Here is a 15,704-nt window from a genome sequence, read left to right as displayed (position 1 = left end):
TGGAGACAAGTAAACCTTAGCTCGGGTCTCGGGTATTAACCCACCCGAATCCGACTGCCAAGCTTCCTGGAAAGCTTCATCAGCTTGTGTCCCGACCCAAACAGCAACCATGACATCATTTCCAGGCGACTTCTCGGATTCAAGACTATACCATTGTGGAGCTAAAGGACTGTCCGGAGGAACCCTTTTTGGCACTTCTTGTAGATCAAACGACACCGTTCCTAAACAATTCTCCACCAAAGAAGTAGCTCCTTCTTTTTCTTCTTCTTTTTTCTCTTCTTCAGTCCAAACTGAAACTTCTAAGGAACTTGAATTCAACCCATCTTTGTCGAAAGAGAAAACTTGGTCCCAATCTTTATCAATTTGGCTTTTTGTTTTGATACTGTGAGTACCAATAACTAGCTTGGCATAAGCGGGACAAGCTGGCTCTTTGTTGGCTCGTTTTGCTTTAACAACTCGGACGTATAAAAACGGCATCCGGTCTACGAGATCGTATGCGTGGCTACGGTCACCGGAGAGGGATCGGAGTTCTAGCTCGTTGATGACAAGTTCAGTGCTTTTTCCTGTTTCAGCCTTGTCTTTTGCTGCCTTTATTGGCTCTTTATGTGCTAGTGGTGGATTCTCTACCTCTGCCGAAGGCGCAGTTGTCGCTGGAGTAGCAGCTGGGGCGGCGTCTTGAGGGTTACTATTCTCTGCCGGCGGTGGATTTGGCTTCTCTTCTTCTTTGGGTGATTCTTCTTTAGGCTTTTCCTCTTCTTCTTTCTTTTCCTCCACTTTTTCCTCCTTCTTATCCTCCTCTGGCTTTGGATTCTCCAGTGGCTTCTCCCCTGCTGCCCCTGCTTTCTCCTCCGCCGCAGCCTCAGCCGCTACCGGAGGCGTCTCTTCATCAACATAAAACACTTTAACTCCAATCTCCCCTTTAATCTGGGAAAAAACACTCCTTTTCTCCAGCGGGTAATAAACGAGACTCTCATCTCCAGCTTTCACAAAGACACTGCCAGCCAACTTCACTTTCCCCAAAAAAGTGCTTCTTTTTCCTGTTTTCTTGTCATTATACAGATTAATCTCCAATATCTCGGTAGCCATTGACTCTATCTCATGAACCAGAAACTCCAGCTTCTCATCCCAGACTGGATTTAGATCTCTTAACTTTGTCTTGGTTCTTCTTCTCTGACCATCAAAATCAACTATGGCATAAGCACTGGCCGTTCCTTGCCCATCTTTTGGCATCAGGTTTTTGGCATTGCAGATTTCAACTATAAGCTTTCTAGTGCAATTCTCTGCCATTTTTTTGGTGAAACAATGAGATCATACAGAGGAAAATTGATCTGGGTTTGGAGTGATTGGGCAAATAAAGCTAGAAAGAAAGAGTTTTTGTTAGAGAGAAAGAGTGAGAAAAAGAGAGAGACGTTGAAGTTGTTTTCTTCTTTATTTTGCGAGTAAAAGTGAAGGAAATGGTGGCCAGGTGGGGGGTTTAAAAGGGGGAAGGCATGAAAGAGAATGGAGCGTGGACACGTCTGCAATGACACGTATGACGAAGTTACACGTGGCAAAATCTTGGAGGGTGTGATTGGTTTGGATGGATTGTGCAAACAGGATCAGGTAAGCCACAGCTTGTCTGGTGCTGAGACTATTATAACTTGCAATTGGGCTTGGGTTTGTAGATATTTACCAAAATGAAACTAGGAAAAAAGTCTGTCTGTTCATGAATTTGGCAAGAGTTTTTCTTTTTTATTTTTTGCGTGAATTTCATTGAACAGAAGGAAAGAATCATGAAGAGTCATAATAAATGTATGAAAACCGGGAACAAATTTTCGTGTTTATCTCTTTGTCTGAGTTTGTACTAATTCATCACTTTTTTTGGGCTTGTTCCACGTTCGTAATGAAGGGTTCACCAAGTCATAATTATTTTTTTTTTAAAAAAATAGAAATAAAAACAGTAAAAGAAAGAAAAGTTAATTATTATGAACAGGAATATATCTAGACTTTTTACATGCACAGATCAAAGCCGAGAGGTGCAATGCATTATCATCATGCTTTTAGAAAAAAGAAAAAAGTGGGGGAGGGAAATGAAGCAGTTGATTCATAATTATCATTGGATTAATTAAGAGGGTAATTTTTTATGCAGAACCCAAGATTTAGCTGAAAGCAAGAAGAATATATATACAGATAAAGATTCTCATGAATTTCAGTTCATTTCGGCTGGTAGCTGAGATAGGCTATGTGTTTTTTGATTTGTTTCTCTTATTTATTATGGGAAAAGGCATACATATCAACACAAGTGGGCATGCAACAGCTACAGTTTGCAGAAATGAACGTTGCTTTGTTGCTGTGCTCTCTTCTTTTGAGTCGGTCAGTCTCTTGGGATAAAAAGAAAAGATTTCAAGAGAGAAGAGGCTCCACATTTTAGCCATTTATGGTAACCAGAGGAAGGGGAAAATTTTAATGCTCTTCACGTACGGCAACTGACACAAATGTTAAGAGTAATTTAATGATCAAGTTTCATGGTAGATGCCCTCCATGCATGACTGCTTGTCTTGTTCGACCATCTTTATACATTTATATATATATATATATATATACATATTATTATATCTCACATGCATGCTTTGCCATGAGATATTGGAGTGATCTGGAGGATTTCCTCGTGGTTAACAAATGAAAAAAAACTTACTAAACCTGATGTAAACAACTTTTACCTAGATCCTGTCCCTAATACTAAACCACATTTGAATGCATGCTCATCTTGGAGCAATGGTCGGTGGTTGGCTTTATCAACGGGCAAGGACCTCAAGCCATTCTTGACGAATGTGGTTGGATTCAAAAACCAGTCGAGGAACATGGCTCCTATTTTGGGGGCAAAAGCAACCAATTCATGATTCTATGACTCCAGTAAGTCCAAATTTTCTAAAAGGAAATGGACCCTTTCCCTCCTCAAAAAGGAAGAAACATTCAAAAGAGCTTTTCCATTAAGTCTTTGGATTCTTCTAAGTATTATTACTCCATTAAGCAGTTCTAATCTTATTGGCCACAGTAGGTGGGCATTTACTTTTTAAGTTTTGAACCACTTCCTTCCCCATGCGCATGCCAGTTGAAAGAAAAGTTTTCTTATATAACGTATATATATTCATTCACTGCAATTTTTTTAACATGATATCTTAAAAACTTCTTAAATTATTTAAAAAATTTAAACAAGTTGTTATTTTTTATTATATTTAATCAAATTTTCGAATTTTTATTTTTGATTAAGTTAAATCCTTATGATTAACGCTTAATTTATTACCATTTGTTAAAATATTATATATTATTTTATATTCATACATCATTGACATGAAAGATGAAACATGCTATATAATCATATAATCATGTCACATTACCATCTACTATAATACGTTAGTACACCATATTAGCACAACGTGATATAAAATAATAAAAGATATTTTATCTAATAATATTTAATCAACTATTAATTATAAAAATTAATTTAATAAAAATAAAAATATAAAAATTTAATTAAAGGTAATATAAAAATAAAATTTTTTCAAATATTATATTTTTAATTATGGAGATAAAAAAACAGAATTTTCAATCTTGAATTTTAATTTTTCTAAAAAAAACTGTTAAATCAAATCTAAATTGCTATTATTTTTCTTATATCAAACAAAAAAAATATATCTTTATCGTTAAAATATATGTATTCAGTATTCATAATTTGTATATCTAACAAGAAGAAACTCTCTTCCAGCACGTTCCAACAAAACCTCTGTGGTCAAAATATAATTAATAATATTACTTATTTTTCTTGAAAAAAGAAGAAGCAATAATTGTAGAACAACATGCATCCAGCCGTTGGCCCGCTGCAGTCAAGAGAAGGAAACCCAAAACTGAAGTAACTAGCCTTTTCCCAGGGCTAAATTTAAAAGCTAGGCTCGCCACTGGAAACAGTGTTAAACTTGCCACCGACTCCACGTCAATGATTTACATCCCTCGCGCAAATCCGGTATTGGCGTTCCTCCACGTCACTTTAGTTAATATTAACTCAACCAGGACTAGACACGTGTTCAAATTTTACCGGTCCAAATTCGATGACTATTTAAACTCCCCCCGGTTAGATTTTGGTACTTTTAATATCAACCTCCCACTAAACCCTTACTCCTCGCTTAACCCTTCTCCAACTCACTCTCCCCTCCTTCGACCTCCGATCTTCTTTTCGATTTTTCCTTCCGATTATTATTACAAATCTCTGTTAACCTAATTTTTTTAATGTTTACTATTGATAACTTTGATTTCGTACTTAAATTTTGAAAAGTACGACAGTTCATAGTTTTCTGTTTGGTTGCTGAGAAAACGAAGGAAAGGTTTTTTTTTTTTTGTTAGATTCATAATATAAGGAGAATGGTTTACTGTAATAATTGTTCCAGAAACGTTTCTGGAGAACGGTTCTATGATGGTCCGTTGTAAGGAACTTTTTCTAGCTCTTAAATAAATTTTTTTTAATTTTTTTGATAAATTTTCAATTTCTTTATCCATTATTTGTTTATCTCTCGATTTCTTTTTGTAGGTGTTGTAATTTTTGTGGGAAGGTGTTGGAAGAATACAATTTTTCATCTGAACCGCAATTTGTTAAGGATTCAGCTGGCCAGGTAATTTTTCTTTCTTTTTAAAAACTGTATAATTATTATGAATAAATATGGAATAATTTCTTTAAGAGGTTTCCTCGAATAAAAAAAAAGGAAATTTTAAGGGTGCTGAAATTCATTAAAAGTTGCAATATTCATGCCAAAATTTAGTGGAAACGTTGTGGTTTAAGTTTAAGCTCTTCGAACATTGTTGTTTGCATAGAAAATACTTCTTGCTAGCTAATTATAGTTTCGTAATATGGCATGACTGGCTGAATATTGGATTAAAATGAGAAGTTGGCGTGTGAGTTTCATTGGTGGATGTGTTTCAATAGACTAAAGTGAAGTGTATTGAAGGGGGGGGGGGGGGGGGGAGGGTTTCAAATTTTGTTTCCTTTGTTTTGTTGTTGTTTTTTTTTTTCCTGTTTTTGTTCTTAATTAATTTCTTCTACTAATTTCACTTTGTTTTCAGAGCAAACTATCTGGAAATTTTATAAAGTCTGTTCAAGATATTTCAGATTCACGTAGGAGGACATTGGATAAAGGTATGTTTGTAAAGTTTCAGTTATGGTATGCGAGAAACTATGCCTGCACGTTTTCTACCTTCAATAAAAGATTATTGATACATTTCCTCAACATTTTGTTTGCTAATTCTGGATGATCTAATTTCAAAACTTGTTGACATCTATTATTGGAATTCCATTGGCTCAAATTTCAATTGGATATGTGTTATTGCATTTTTTGTTGTCATGGTTTTAATATGTTAGCATTAATATACTTATTGCAACATGCCTTAAAAGAGTCTTGTTTATGGTTTTAATTTCATTTGGTGATGCAGCTTTTGATGATATGAGATGTATGAAGGATGCATTAAGTATTGATGATTATAGCGATGATGTCGTTGAAACTGCTAGGCGCTTTTATGAAGTATTTTTGTTCTGCCTAAGTTTCATATTTTTATTTGTTATTTTGTTTATATTTTCGTCAATTTCCTTATGTTTTTTTATCTGCATTGTGAAGATTGCCCTTGAACGGAATTTCACTAGGGGGCGCAGGACAGAGCTAGTTCAGGCTTCATGTCTTTATCTCGCATGTCGGTGAGGAATTTCTTCTTTGTAATACTTATAATGCAGTTACATGTAAATACTGCTATCCCTAGCTTTCACATGCCTGATTTTGGACACAATTTGTTGTCTTAACTTTAAGCATGAGGAATCAGCTGTTTATGCATCAATTTTATAACACACACATGTATGTATGCACTGGTGTTCATGCCTAAGAACATTCGTAAAATCAGATTTTACACATGTAAATTTTTTTAGTATCTCACATAGGTATTTTCATATTTTCCTTGTTTTTCTCAAATTCATCGATATTATAGTCTGAAATTTGTTACTTAGTGCATAGTTTCTACCAAACTGTAGAGGTTATGCAGATGGAAGTAATTTTAGACCACTTCAAACCTCTCTTTTTTTAATTTAAAGAATAACCAAGTGTGATTTTTACCTTCTATCTTTTAATTATTTGAAGCCCTTGCTCTTTGTTCGTTTCAAATCTTTCTTTTGGAAATTTGTGTGGTCTTGGCTTTGCTTTTGTTTTCCTTCTGCGGTATGCTGTAAGCTGTGATTCTTTCCTTTCATCTTCTGATGGGATATGCATATGATTTTTTGTTTGGGATGTATTTATGCCTTCAGATTATTATGTCCTTATAGGCTTTTTGGTCTTGGAATTTGGGTGAAAATAGGCTAAGGAAAAGGAAGATAACATCATAAAGATTTTTTGAGGGATGGGAATGCTTGTGTGGTGAATGAGAGTAAAAGTCTTGTATTGTAGGTTTTGATTTTGGTCAGAGAAATGTGCTTGTGGCTGGGGTTCGAATGCAGAAAGAATATTGCACGTTTGGATTAATAAAGGTTACATAGGATTTCTTTCAGCTAGTGGCCCACTATTAGAAAAACACATAAGGTTCATGCTGTGTTCCTGAGAGCGATGTGAAATTAGTACTACACTTGCTTGAAAGTTAGATCATTGCAGGCTAGTAACAATAATTTCATTCTATACATGCAATGGTCAGGGAGAGGGAGGAGAGGAGGAAGAGGGGGCGAGAGAGCTATCAATATCATCTGATTTATTGTTATTTTAAAATAAAACCTGTAAAGTGTTATAAATTGGAATGTGCTTTATTGAACCCAAAAAAGAAACGAATGTGTTTTTATTTCATTGTTCTCATGCTGGTTAAATCTGGCATTAGAGATATATTCCCTCCTTAATCGTAGTAGTTCTGGATTTGCAGGCAAAAGAGAAAGCCTTTCCTTCTTATTGATTTTTCAAGTTATTTAAGCATAAATGTGTAAGGCATTTTCCTTCTTTTTTTACACTTGATAAAATAATTTGATTCGTTCATTTAATCCTTTATTTTTCAATTTTTCTGTAGCAAGTACCTGTTAGGTTTAATCGACATTCTGTTGTTTCTTCTGCAGTTATGAGCTAGGCTCTGTATATTTGCAGCTTTGCTATGTGCTGTACCTTGCTGACACCAAAGATCTTCAAAAACTAATTGATCCCTCAATTTTTATTCATAAATTTACAAATGGTAAGTTGCTTAAGTAATTCCCTTTCCTCGAGATGCTTTGGCTGATTGCATGGCTCCTGGTGTTTTGTTCTCTGTACTCCGGACAGGCATAATAACCAATATGCTTTGCAGTTTTGATTCCTGAAGGGAATGATGAAGTTGTTAAAACTGCACGGGACATATTAGCTAGCATGAAACGGGACTGGATGCAGGTGTGATTTTCTTTTCAAGTACTTTATTTGGATTCTGTGGATTATGCTTGGTAATTTTCAGAGTTAAATGTTACTGAAGTTGACAAATTTACAGACAGGGAGAAAACCCAGTGGATTATGTGGTGCAGCACTTTACATTTCTGCACTTTCACATGGTCTGAAGTGTTCTAAGTCAGACATTGTAAGTTACAGTTCATATTTCTTACTTGGTACTTTTTTCAGTAATCATATGTTGTTGTTCCTTGTGCTTAAAAATCTTAAGTTTTTATTTTTCAATTTATAATAGCTGGTTATATTATAAGCTATTTATGCAGGACAGACCTTACAATTTTAAGTTTATGGGTAGGACTTGCACTTAGTAGATGTTTTAACTTCCAAACATGTTATGATTGTTGTAGACGAGACACATGTTAAAAAAGGTCCTAACTAGTAATTCTCTGATTTTAGATTATGGAGCATATCTTGGCCTTCCCACTGCCCCATCTAAGGCCTTTCTGTAATCTGTCATTGTAGTAATATGCATGTATGTGATTGATGCTAATCCTTTTTGCCTTAAAGCAAACTTTAGCATTGTGTTATTAAAAGTGGAGGCATAAAGTTAATGAAATTTGACAGCAAATGAAAAAGCAAAAGTAAAAGGAAATCCACATCAAGCCTCAAGCAAATATAATGCTGGATATGACACCACTTAGCATCCAGTAAATGATAGATATTTTGTTTTTCCGATTTAGTTGATTTTATTATATGATTTTCCTTACATGGTAACCCTCTTTGTTCGTCTGTGGGCAGCTTTTGCTACAATTTTCTGGGATGAGATATATGCCATTTTCAATTTCTAATTCTTCATTAATTAGATTCATGTTTTGATTTTTTCCCCTCTTCTTATTATCCTTCCTCTGTCTCTCTCTCTCTTACTCAAACAGCTGGGCTAATTGAGGTCTCTGTTTATCAGATAAGGGTTGTGCATGTTTGTGAAGCAACATTGACAAAGCGGTTGGTTGAATTTGAGAATACAGACTCTGGGAGCTTAACAGTATGTATCTTTTTTCATGTACATGGCAATACAACACTGCATTGTGCCAGGAAACTGGTAATGGAATAAGGTTATATATCAGTAACTCTCAAGAACGATTTTCTGACCGAACTGATGTTTACAGTACTTCAGATTTTTTCTTATTGACATTGATGTGACTTCCTAACTGCATAGAGTCCTAACTAAAGCATGATGGCCATAATTAGATCTATATAGGCTGCAGCATTTTGTGGAAAAGGCTTTGTTGTTGTAACTTGTTTCAATGCAGTTATTATTTTCTTATGGTAAAATTTGATTACTACATCTTTACTGTTATTACTACTGTTGTTATTCATGTCCATTATACTCCGTATCTAACTAATTTTAGCTAAAGTTTAATGCGGATTTCTATCATTGCTGTGAGTATTATGTTGAATTTGTTATATTTCATGTTCGTTTTTTCCCCTTCAATGCATTTGTTTTATATATTTTGATTGCATTTCTTTTTCGGAAGTTCATTCATTATTTTAAACTTGTGACTAGATGGAGGAATTTACGGAAAAGGAGAGGGAGCTTCGAACTAGTTCATTAACTAAAAAACAACCAAATATTGGGTCAAAAGAGGCCAGTGCGCATGAGGTGCTCTGTAAGCATATGGAGAGAAAACCTTTTGCCTACGGACTTTGTGAAGAATGTTATGAAGAGGTGAGCTCCCATGTTCTTTACACAGGCTTCTCATCTTTTTTCTCGTGCTACAAATGTACCATTTGAAAACTGTTTTATCATATCCAAGTTAAAGTTCGTGCTTAACTGGTTGGTGCAGTTCATGAAAGTTTCAGGAGGACTTGATGGGGGATCAGATCCACCTGCATTCCAGCGTGCTGAGAAAGAGAGAATAGCCAAATTATCTGTTGAGGAAAATGCTAATGTAGGTGCTTTTATCATACCTTACATTATATTCTCATCATATTGGGAGTATCCGCATAAGCATGCAAGAATTATTCTCTCTCCCTTTGTCCCTTCTAGCCTTCCTCATGAGCTACAGAATTTTTAATGTTGTGTTGTAATTCATTTCAGTTTAAACATTTAATTATGACTAATTCTTTTGGGGGCAAGTTTGTGCTACTTAATTATGTGAGATAAAACTGTCTCGAATTCTTGTGACAGGAACCATAAATTTATTTTCTTCTGGGATTTTCTTTTGCTGTGCTTTTTAGTTCTTTAATTATAGGTTCTTTAATTATAGGTTATCTCCAGCCTAGGTCTAGTAGTCATTTTTTACCATAATATTGCATCGTTTGGGTTTTTATTTTTTTTCCCTTTTTTCCCTCTTTCAGAGGGCATCGGGCAGCCCTTTTGCAAGTGGACCTGAAAAACCTGAAAGTATTGGTAAGTTTTCTTTTCATAAGTAATCATGCTGCACGTGGTATTGGATATATTTTGTCCAAAAGCCCAAGATTTTTATTGGAAAATATATTATTTCAGGGGTTTCAGAGGGCACAACTAAACAAGCAGCCTTTGATGAGGGTGACAATGATAAATTACCCGGAGTTGATGGTAGTGGTGATGAATCAGATAACTTTTCTGATATTGATGATTTGGAGGTAGGGAATTAATGCTGATTTCTTGTACTTTGACATCGCATTGTCCATATGATATTCAACATGAAGAAGCACCTCTTACTCAAGCTGAACTACTTAACTAAGTGCCAAACTGATGACATTGGTTATATTTCCAGTCTAATGGCATATTCTTTTAAGATGTTTAGAATTAAATATTAATGTTTTATATCAAGTGATTTGAGTGTTGATCTACCTCTTTTTTTGAAAATTATGGACAAGCCATAATAAGCTCATCCTTTTTTGTTTATCTTCGGTTTTCCATTTTACTAATAGAAGCGTGAAGACATTTACCACTTAGTTAAAAAATTATTCTACCTTAACTGTTTTGTTTCTTGTACTTGGATCAAATCATCTTTTTGTCCTGCGTGCATCAACCATCGAAGACATTATACCCTTAATTTAAAGTAAATTGGGCTTCAATTCAGCTTTGAATTGCCCACGAACAGAACCAAGGCCAAATGTATGGGTGGGTTGTCTGTGTTCTTGTAAGCTGCACCACTATTGTTATATTATCTGTCTGCTTGGCTACTGCAGCTCTAAATAGTGGTTTATTAGTAAAAATTAAGTCTGAATGATTGAGAAATACAAACTCAACAAATTGAAAGGAAAAAGATGCAAGAACTGACTCAAATTGACCTGAGTGAAATTTATTGTGTGGGTCTGTTCTCCAAAATTTAGAGTTTGGTTTTCCTTCCTAAGTTTCTTTGGAACTGAGTTTGGTTGGTCAGGCTTAGAATCAACCATGCTGACCTGCAATGTAGACCTACAAGTCTTTTTCATTGATATACCTTCTCTAAACATTATTGTTTGTGTCTTTTAACATGTGCTATGTCTGTATTAATGTATGCGGGTATTTATTTAGAATTGCATGCTTCTTGTATGAATGGCATGCATGTCTTTATATGTGTAATAAACTTGATTTAGAAAGTGTTGGTTGATTTATGATGTGTATGGAACAGCACTAACTAGCAGTTAATTTGTCTTCTTAATTTTGATGTCAATTTACTATTATGCTTGGGAATTACTCAAAAGTTACCTTTTCAGGTTGATGGTTATCTTCACAATGAGGAGGAGAAGCGTTTCAAAAAGATAATTTGGGAAGAAATGAACCGTGAATATCTTGAGGTGATTTAAACCATAGCTTTGTTGAGTATAGCATCTCGTCATGTGTATTTTGGCCTACTTGAATCTAATCTCACTCTTCAAATGTAGTACTCATGACATTGGCATTTATCTCAAGCAATTATGTGCATCATAAAAGGCATTTTGTAAATCTTTCTGGTTTAAAACATCCATAAGAGGATGTATTGATCCTGGAATAATAATTAAGATACATTTGAGTATTGAAGAGACAGACTGTTAGATTGTTTTTCTCATCTTTTTATGTGGTTAAATAAGCCCTGAATCCTGAGAAATTGTTTGATACTATTAATTGAGGCTCAGTGCCTTCGTATTAGTGAGACCACAAGTGAGTAATATAACTTGACAGTGCTTTCATGACTTTTTGTGAAAATAAAAATCTTTATGATGCCATATGTTTAGTTTGTTATCTCTTCACAGGAATTTCATTATACTGCAACCTTTTGCAGGAACAAGCAGCCAAGGAAGCAGCCGCAGCAGCTGCTAAGGAAGCTTATATGGCCAACTATGATAAATGTCCAGAGGATCTCCAAGCTGCACAGGAGCTTGCTGCAGCTGCTGCAGCAGTGGTGGCAAAATCTAGAAAGGTGATTCTTGAATATGAACTAGGAAAATTTTTTAATTTGTGGAAACTATATCAAGAGAAATTGTAAACCACCTCTTGTGCTTCATTACATATTGTGAGTTCCCTGGTGCATTTCTAAGTGCCATGTTAATATTATTACCATTCAGAACAGGAATTATAATGTATATGCAATTAAGAGCATTGAATCATGATCGTGTTACTACGATATAATCAAAACACGATTGCTGTACTGCTTAAGATAGGCATGGAAGACAATATCTACCAAGCTCAAATGCAAAACAAAGCGCAACTAGTACCACACATAACAGCATAACCACATCCATTTAATTCTTGATCTTTGCTTCTTCTGTGACCATTGCCACCGCAGCTTGATTCAAAGGGTTTTTTCTCCTTTCTTTTTATTAAAGAATTATGAGCATAGTTATAAGGCCTACAAATATGTTTGTATATTTTTTTGTCCAACAATTATTTTGTCTTAGGATTATGGTACTTATCTTTTTAAGATATATTTCTTCAAGAATTCTTGCCAGTATTTTTACTTGTTTTTCTCTCTTTTTATTTGGTTGTATTAACAGGAAAGGCAACAAAAGCGAGCTGCTGAAGCAAAAAATTCTGGTCCTCCTCAGACCGCTGCAGAAGCGACCCGCCGAATGCTGGCTAAAAAGGTATCACTTGTCTTTTTTTTCTTTTTTTCATTTCTTTTGGGCCAAAGGGGTATCACATGTCTGAATACAGCAAATAGTTCTGAGATTTTTGCTCATCCAAAAACTGCACTTTCTTAGAATGGGAATGATACAGTGTTGTAATAATTCAGTTACTGGAATCTTGTTTTGAGAAGTAAAGTAATTTTGGGGTGAAGAAAGTGAAGCTGATGTTGATCTCTCTCCAGATGCTTGTTATCTTTCCCTAATTATTTTATAATTTTGGCAATCATAAAATTGAGGTATCTCTGCGATTGTTTGTGTTTCTTTTTTTCCTTTGCACCGAGAATCCTTTTGTCAAAAGATTTTGCTGAAAAGAGCTTTATGTTTGAATAGGAAGGGAATGATTGAACAAAATGACATCAACATGGTTAAGAAAAATTTGAGTGCTACAACATCATCACATTTTAATAGATTACTTCTTTGACGTTTATAGATCATGTGCATTCAATTTTTTAAGGATACTGGGAATTATTTATTCAAACAATGTCATAAGTTGGCTTTTTATTCAATCTGATTACCTGACTGGAATGAAAACCTTGAACAGGAGGTGAATCTGACCTCCTTATTCCCGACAAATCTCTTTCAATGAGATTTTAAACTTAGTAGATGAGTTTGCTATGGCCCAATAGCCAGCTCTGTAGTCAAAACAAATGATCTTGAGCAGAGTGCTGATTTTCATAGGATCTATTTGATGGGCCTAGCCTATACACAGTTCTGTGTGACTACAAGTAAAAGCAAAGTTGTGGGGAAATTCTATAGTTTGTAAGTGTATATATGCATGTGTGCATGTTTAGTTGTACAACTTCAAATTTGATAGATACTTAATATGGATTCTATTGACGACATTGCTTAAATTTTTCCACCACTGATGGATATAATTATGGCTTCTGTGCAGAGACTAAGCTCAAAAATCAACTATGATGCATTGGAGAAACTATTTGATGAACCGGTATGTTTATGTCTAATTTGCTCTTAATGTTTTAATATGAATTGGTGGACGCAAACATTCACGCATATTTTCTACTTTCTTTTGTTTCCCTTTTTGTATAATTCAGCACAAGTACTTTCTTTTTTTGGGTCTTATGATACTGCCTGCATCTGACGTCTGCTTTCATAAGTATATCCTGCTGTCATGATTCTGGATCTTATATTTTGAGGTTTTCCTGTATCTCTTAAACTCAGGACTGTATCTCAATTATAAACTGGTTTGGATTGAAACCTGTTTAATTTAGAGGGTTAAAGAGAATCAAGAGTTTCTCTTGGTGCTTAGTGATTTTGACACAATATATTTAGAAGGGAAAAAAGAAAAAGATTTTAATCTTCCAATCCTACAAGAAAGTTTTCATTTTTTCCTACTTTCTGAATGTGTTTAGATTGGCATCAGAACTAGACTAAACTGGTTTTTGGGACAGCCTCAATTTCTCTTATTTAAGTTTTGGATAATATTTTATGCTACCTTAACAGTAGCTGCAATGTCCTGTGGTGCCTTAGCTATAATGTGACATGAATTCTAGTTGCAATACTTGAATTTATCTTCCTATCTTTAAGACCTAAGAATTCTTATTTTAGCTTAATCTACATTCTTAACAAGCATAAAGAACATCCATAGAACCCGTTTTGTTTATTGTCCAAGAGTGAACCTCATACAAGTTCTCTTCTGCTCTCTCCCATTCAGACTTGACCTTTCCATCATTTCTTCCATTTTTAACCCTATAACAAACATGTTCTAAGTTTCTACTTTTGTCACCTGGAGTGATCAAGTAACTGAAATTCTTGGAAGCATATTACACTTGGCGTTTTGTTTGCAAAACAAACTTCAGGAAAACAGTGTCATAGCATGTTCTATTTTTAGTAAGTAGTTCATTTTGTTTGTTGATGTATTTGCGTGTTTGGGTTTCCTTTTCTATCGCAGGTTGCTTTAGAGAAACCCAAGAAGCAAAAGAATGAATCACATTCAGATGAAAAGGAAGACAAGGTTTCTAAAATTGGGAAAGAAGAAGGTGATTTAGCAGACGAATATAACGATGTGGAATGGGATGGAGGAGGAACAAAGCTTTACAATGACCTCGACTTTGAAAATGAAGTCTATGACTATGACGATGATTATGGTTATGATGAGTACTGACTCCGTCTTCGCCCCCCAAAAATTGCCACCTGTAACAAACACCTTTTTTATTATTTAAAATTTTCTTTTGGATCAAAAGGAGATTCGAATCCTCTTTTACATGCTGTTATTATTTAGCTATATATTTAAATATTATATGATGATATAGAATCTTTGAAAAGTTGTACATGAATTTTTTTTTCTCAATTTTAAATGTTTAATAATTGTAATTTGTTTTTAGTTTTGACATAATGTTTTTAAAGAATTTTTAAATTATTTAAAAATTTTAAATAATTTTTTTTAATTAAGTTATTATAATTTTTATTTTAAATCAAATAAGTTTTAAAAATTAATTGACATGACTTCAATTGAAAATGTAATCATATCATATCAATATATAATTTAATGTTACACTGACATAAATGAATAAATGTCATATTCATTAATAATAATTAGTTATGAGTGTTTATTTGATATAAATATAATAATATAAAAAATAAAATTCTTGTTAATTTATTTTTTAAAAAACAATTTAAGATTTCCCCACATGTGCCATAAAGAAAAAACAAGCCAAGCTAGAACTTGGCAGACAAGTACACCAAGCTGACAAAGCATCCATAACAGTAGTTGCATCTATCAAAATACCACTAAGCATCAAAACACACGTCACAAAAGCATGGATTTTTCCTATATTTATTTCAACTCCATATCAGAAACTTCATTAGAATAATCACACTCCTGCCAGGTAATACCATCTCCGTACCTAAAGTATTGCATTGGTTCACTGTACCAGGAACCCAAAAGAAGACAATAGTGATAAAAACCAGCAAAGGGAAACAAAAAAGAAGGATGTATCCATCATTTTCTTATGATTCCAAGATAAGGGATTGATGTAGATGAATGATTTTTCCAGTAGTGCACTACACTAGCATGCGCGCACGTGTGTTTGCATTTGCAGATTACTAAAGTAATGTAAGTTGTTGGATTTTAACTTATCTTACCTCTTCATCTAAATGGCAGATGGAGTAACTCAAAGCTAAGAGAAGAGAAGCATGTTACAAATAACATCCCTGAAGAGAAGAGAAGCTGCTTATCTCTCCAAACATGGAACTACAGTGCATTTGACAATGAAC

The 15,704-nt window shown here is 34.4% G+C and overlaps 2 protein-coding genes across 2 annotated transcripts in view; one reads left to right on the top strand and one right to left on the bottom strand.

The window, feature by feature from the left end:
- Positions 1-1,536, bottom strand: part of LOC110414893 (C2 calcium/lipid-binding plant phosphoribosyltransferase family protein) — a 2,644-nt gene extending 1,108 nt beyond the window's left edge. Inside the window, exon 1 of the mRNA XM_021426294.1 lies at positions 1-1,536. Coding sequence (XP_021281969.1) covers positions 1-1,287 — 1,287 coding nt within the window. The 5' untranslated portion in view covers positions 1,288-1,536.
- A 2,601-nt stretch (positions 1,537-4,137) lies between these two features.
- LOC110415588 (Cyclin/Brf1-like TBP-binding protein) lies at positions 4,138-14,811 on the top strand. Its single transcript, XM_021427287.1, has 19 exons — positions 4,138-4,457; positions 4,562-4,643; positions 5,092-5,164; positions 5,458-5,546; positions 5,640-5,716; positions 6,913-6,969; positions 7,100-7,212; positions 7,324-7,403; positions 7,498-7,584; positions 8,356-8,436; positions 8,959-9,120; positions 9,239-9,343; positions 9,753-9,804; positions 9,901-10,019; positions 11,082-11,162; positions 11,627-11,764; positions 12,339-12,428; positions 13,363-13,416; positions 14,380-14,811. The coding sequence occupies exons 1-19, from the start codon at positions 4,396-4,398 to the stop codon at positions 14,590-14,592; spliced, it is 1,815 nt and encodes a 604-aa protein (XP_021282962.1). The 5' UTR covers positions 4,138-4,395; the 3' UTR covers positions 14,593-14,811.
- The last annotated feature ends 893 nt before the right edge of the window (positions 14,812-15,704 follow it).

Source organism: Theobroma umbraticum, unplaced genomic scaffold (genome assembly GCF_002168275.2).
Source record: "Theobroma umbraticum cultivar Fairchild unplaced genomic scaffold, ASM216827v3 scaffold_147.0, whole genome shotgun sequence".
NCBI classification, from domain to species: domain Eukaryota; kingdom Viridiplantae; phylum Streptophyta; class Magnoliopsida; order Malvales; family Malvaceae; genus Theobroma; species Theobroma umbraticum.
Note: the sequence above shows the minus strand (reverse complement) of the source record. Positions and strands in the feature narration are given on the sequence as shown.

Excerpts from the sequence above, each read along its gene's own strand:
- LOC110415588 (XM_021427287.1), top strand. The coding sequence starts at position 4,396 with ATGGTTTACTGTAATAATTGTTCCAGAAACGTTTCTGGAGAACGGTTC. Across the intron at positions 4,644-5,091 it reads TTAAGGATTCAGCTGGCCAG|AGCAAACTATCTGGAAATTT; the intron begins GTAATTTTTCTT and ends CTTTGTTTTCAG. Across the intron at positions 7,404-7,497 it reads TGAAACGGGACTGGATGCAG|ACAGGGAGAAAACCCAGTGG; the intron begins GTGTGATTTTCT and ends ACAAATTTACAG.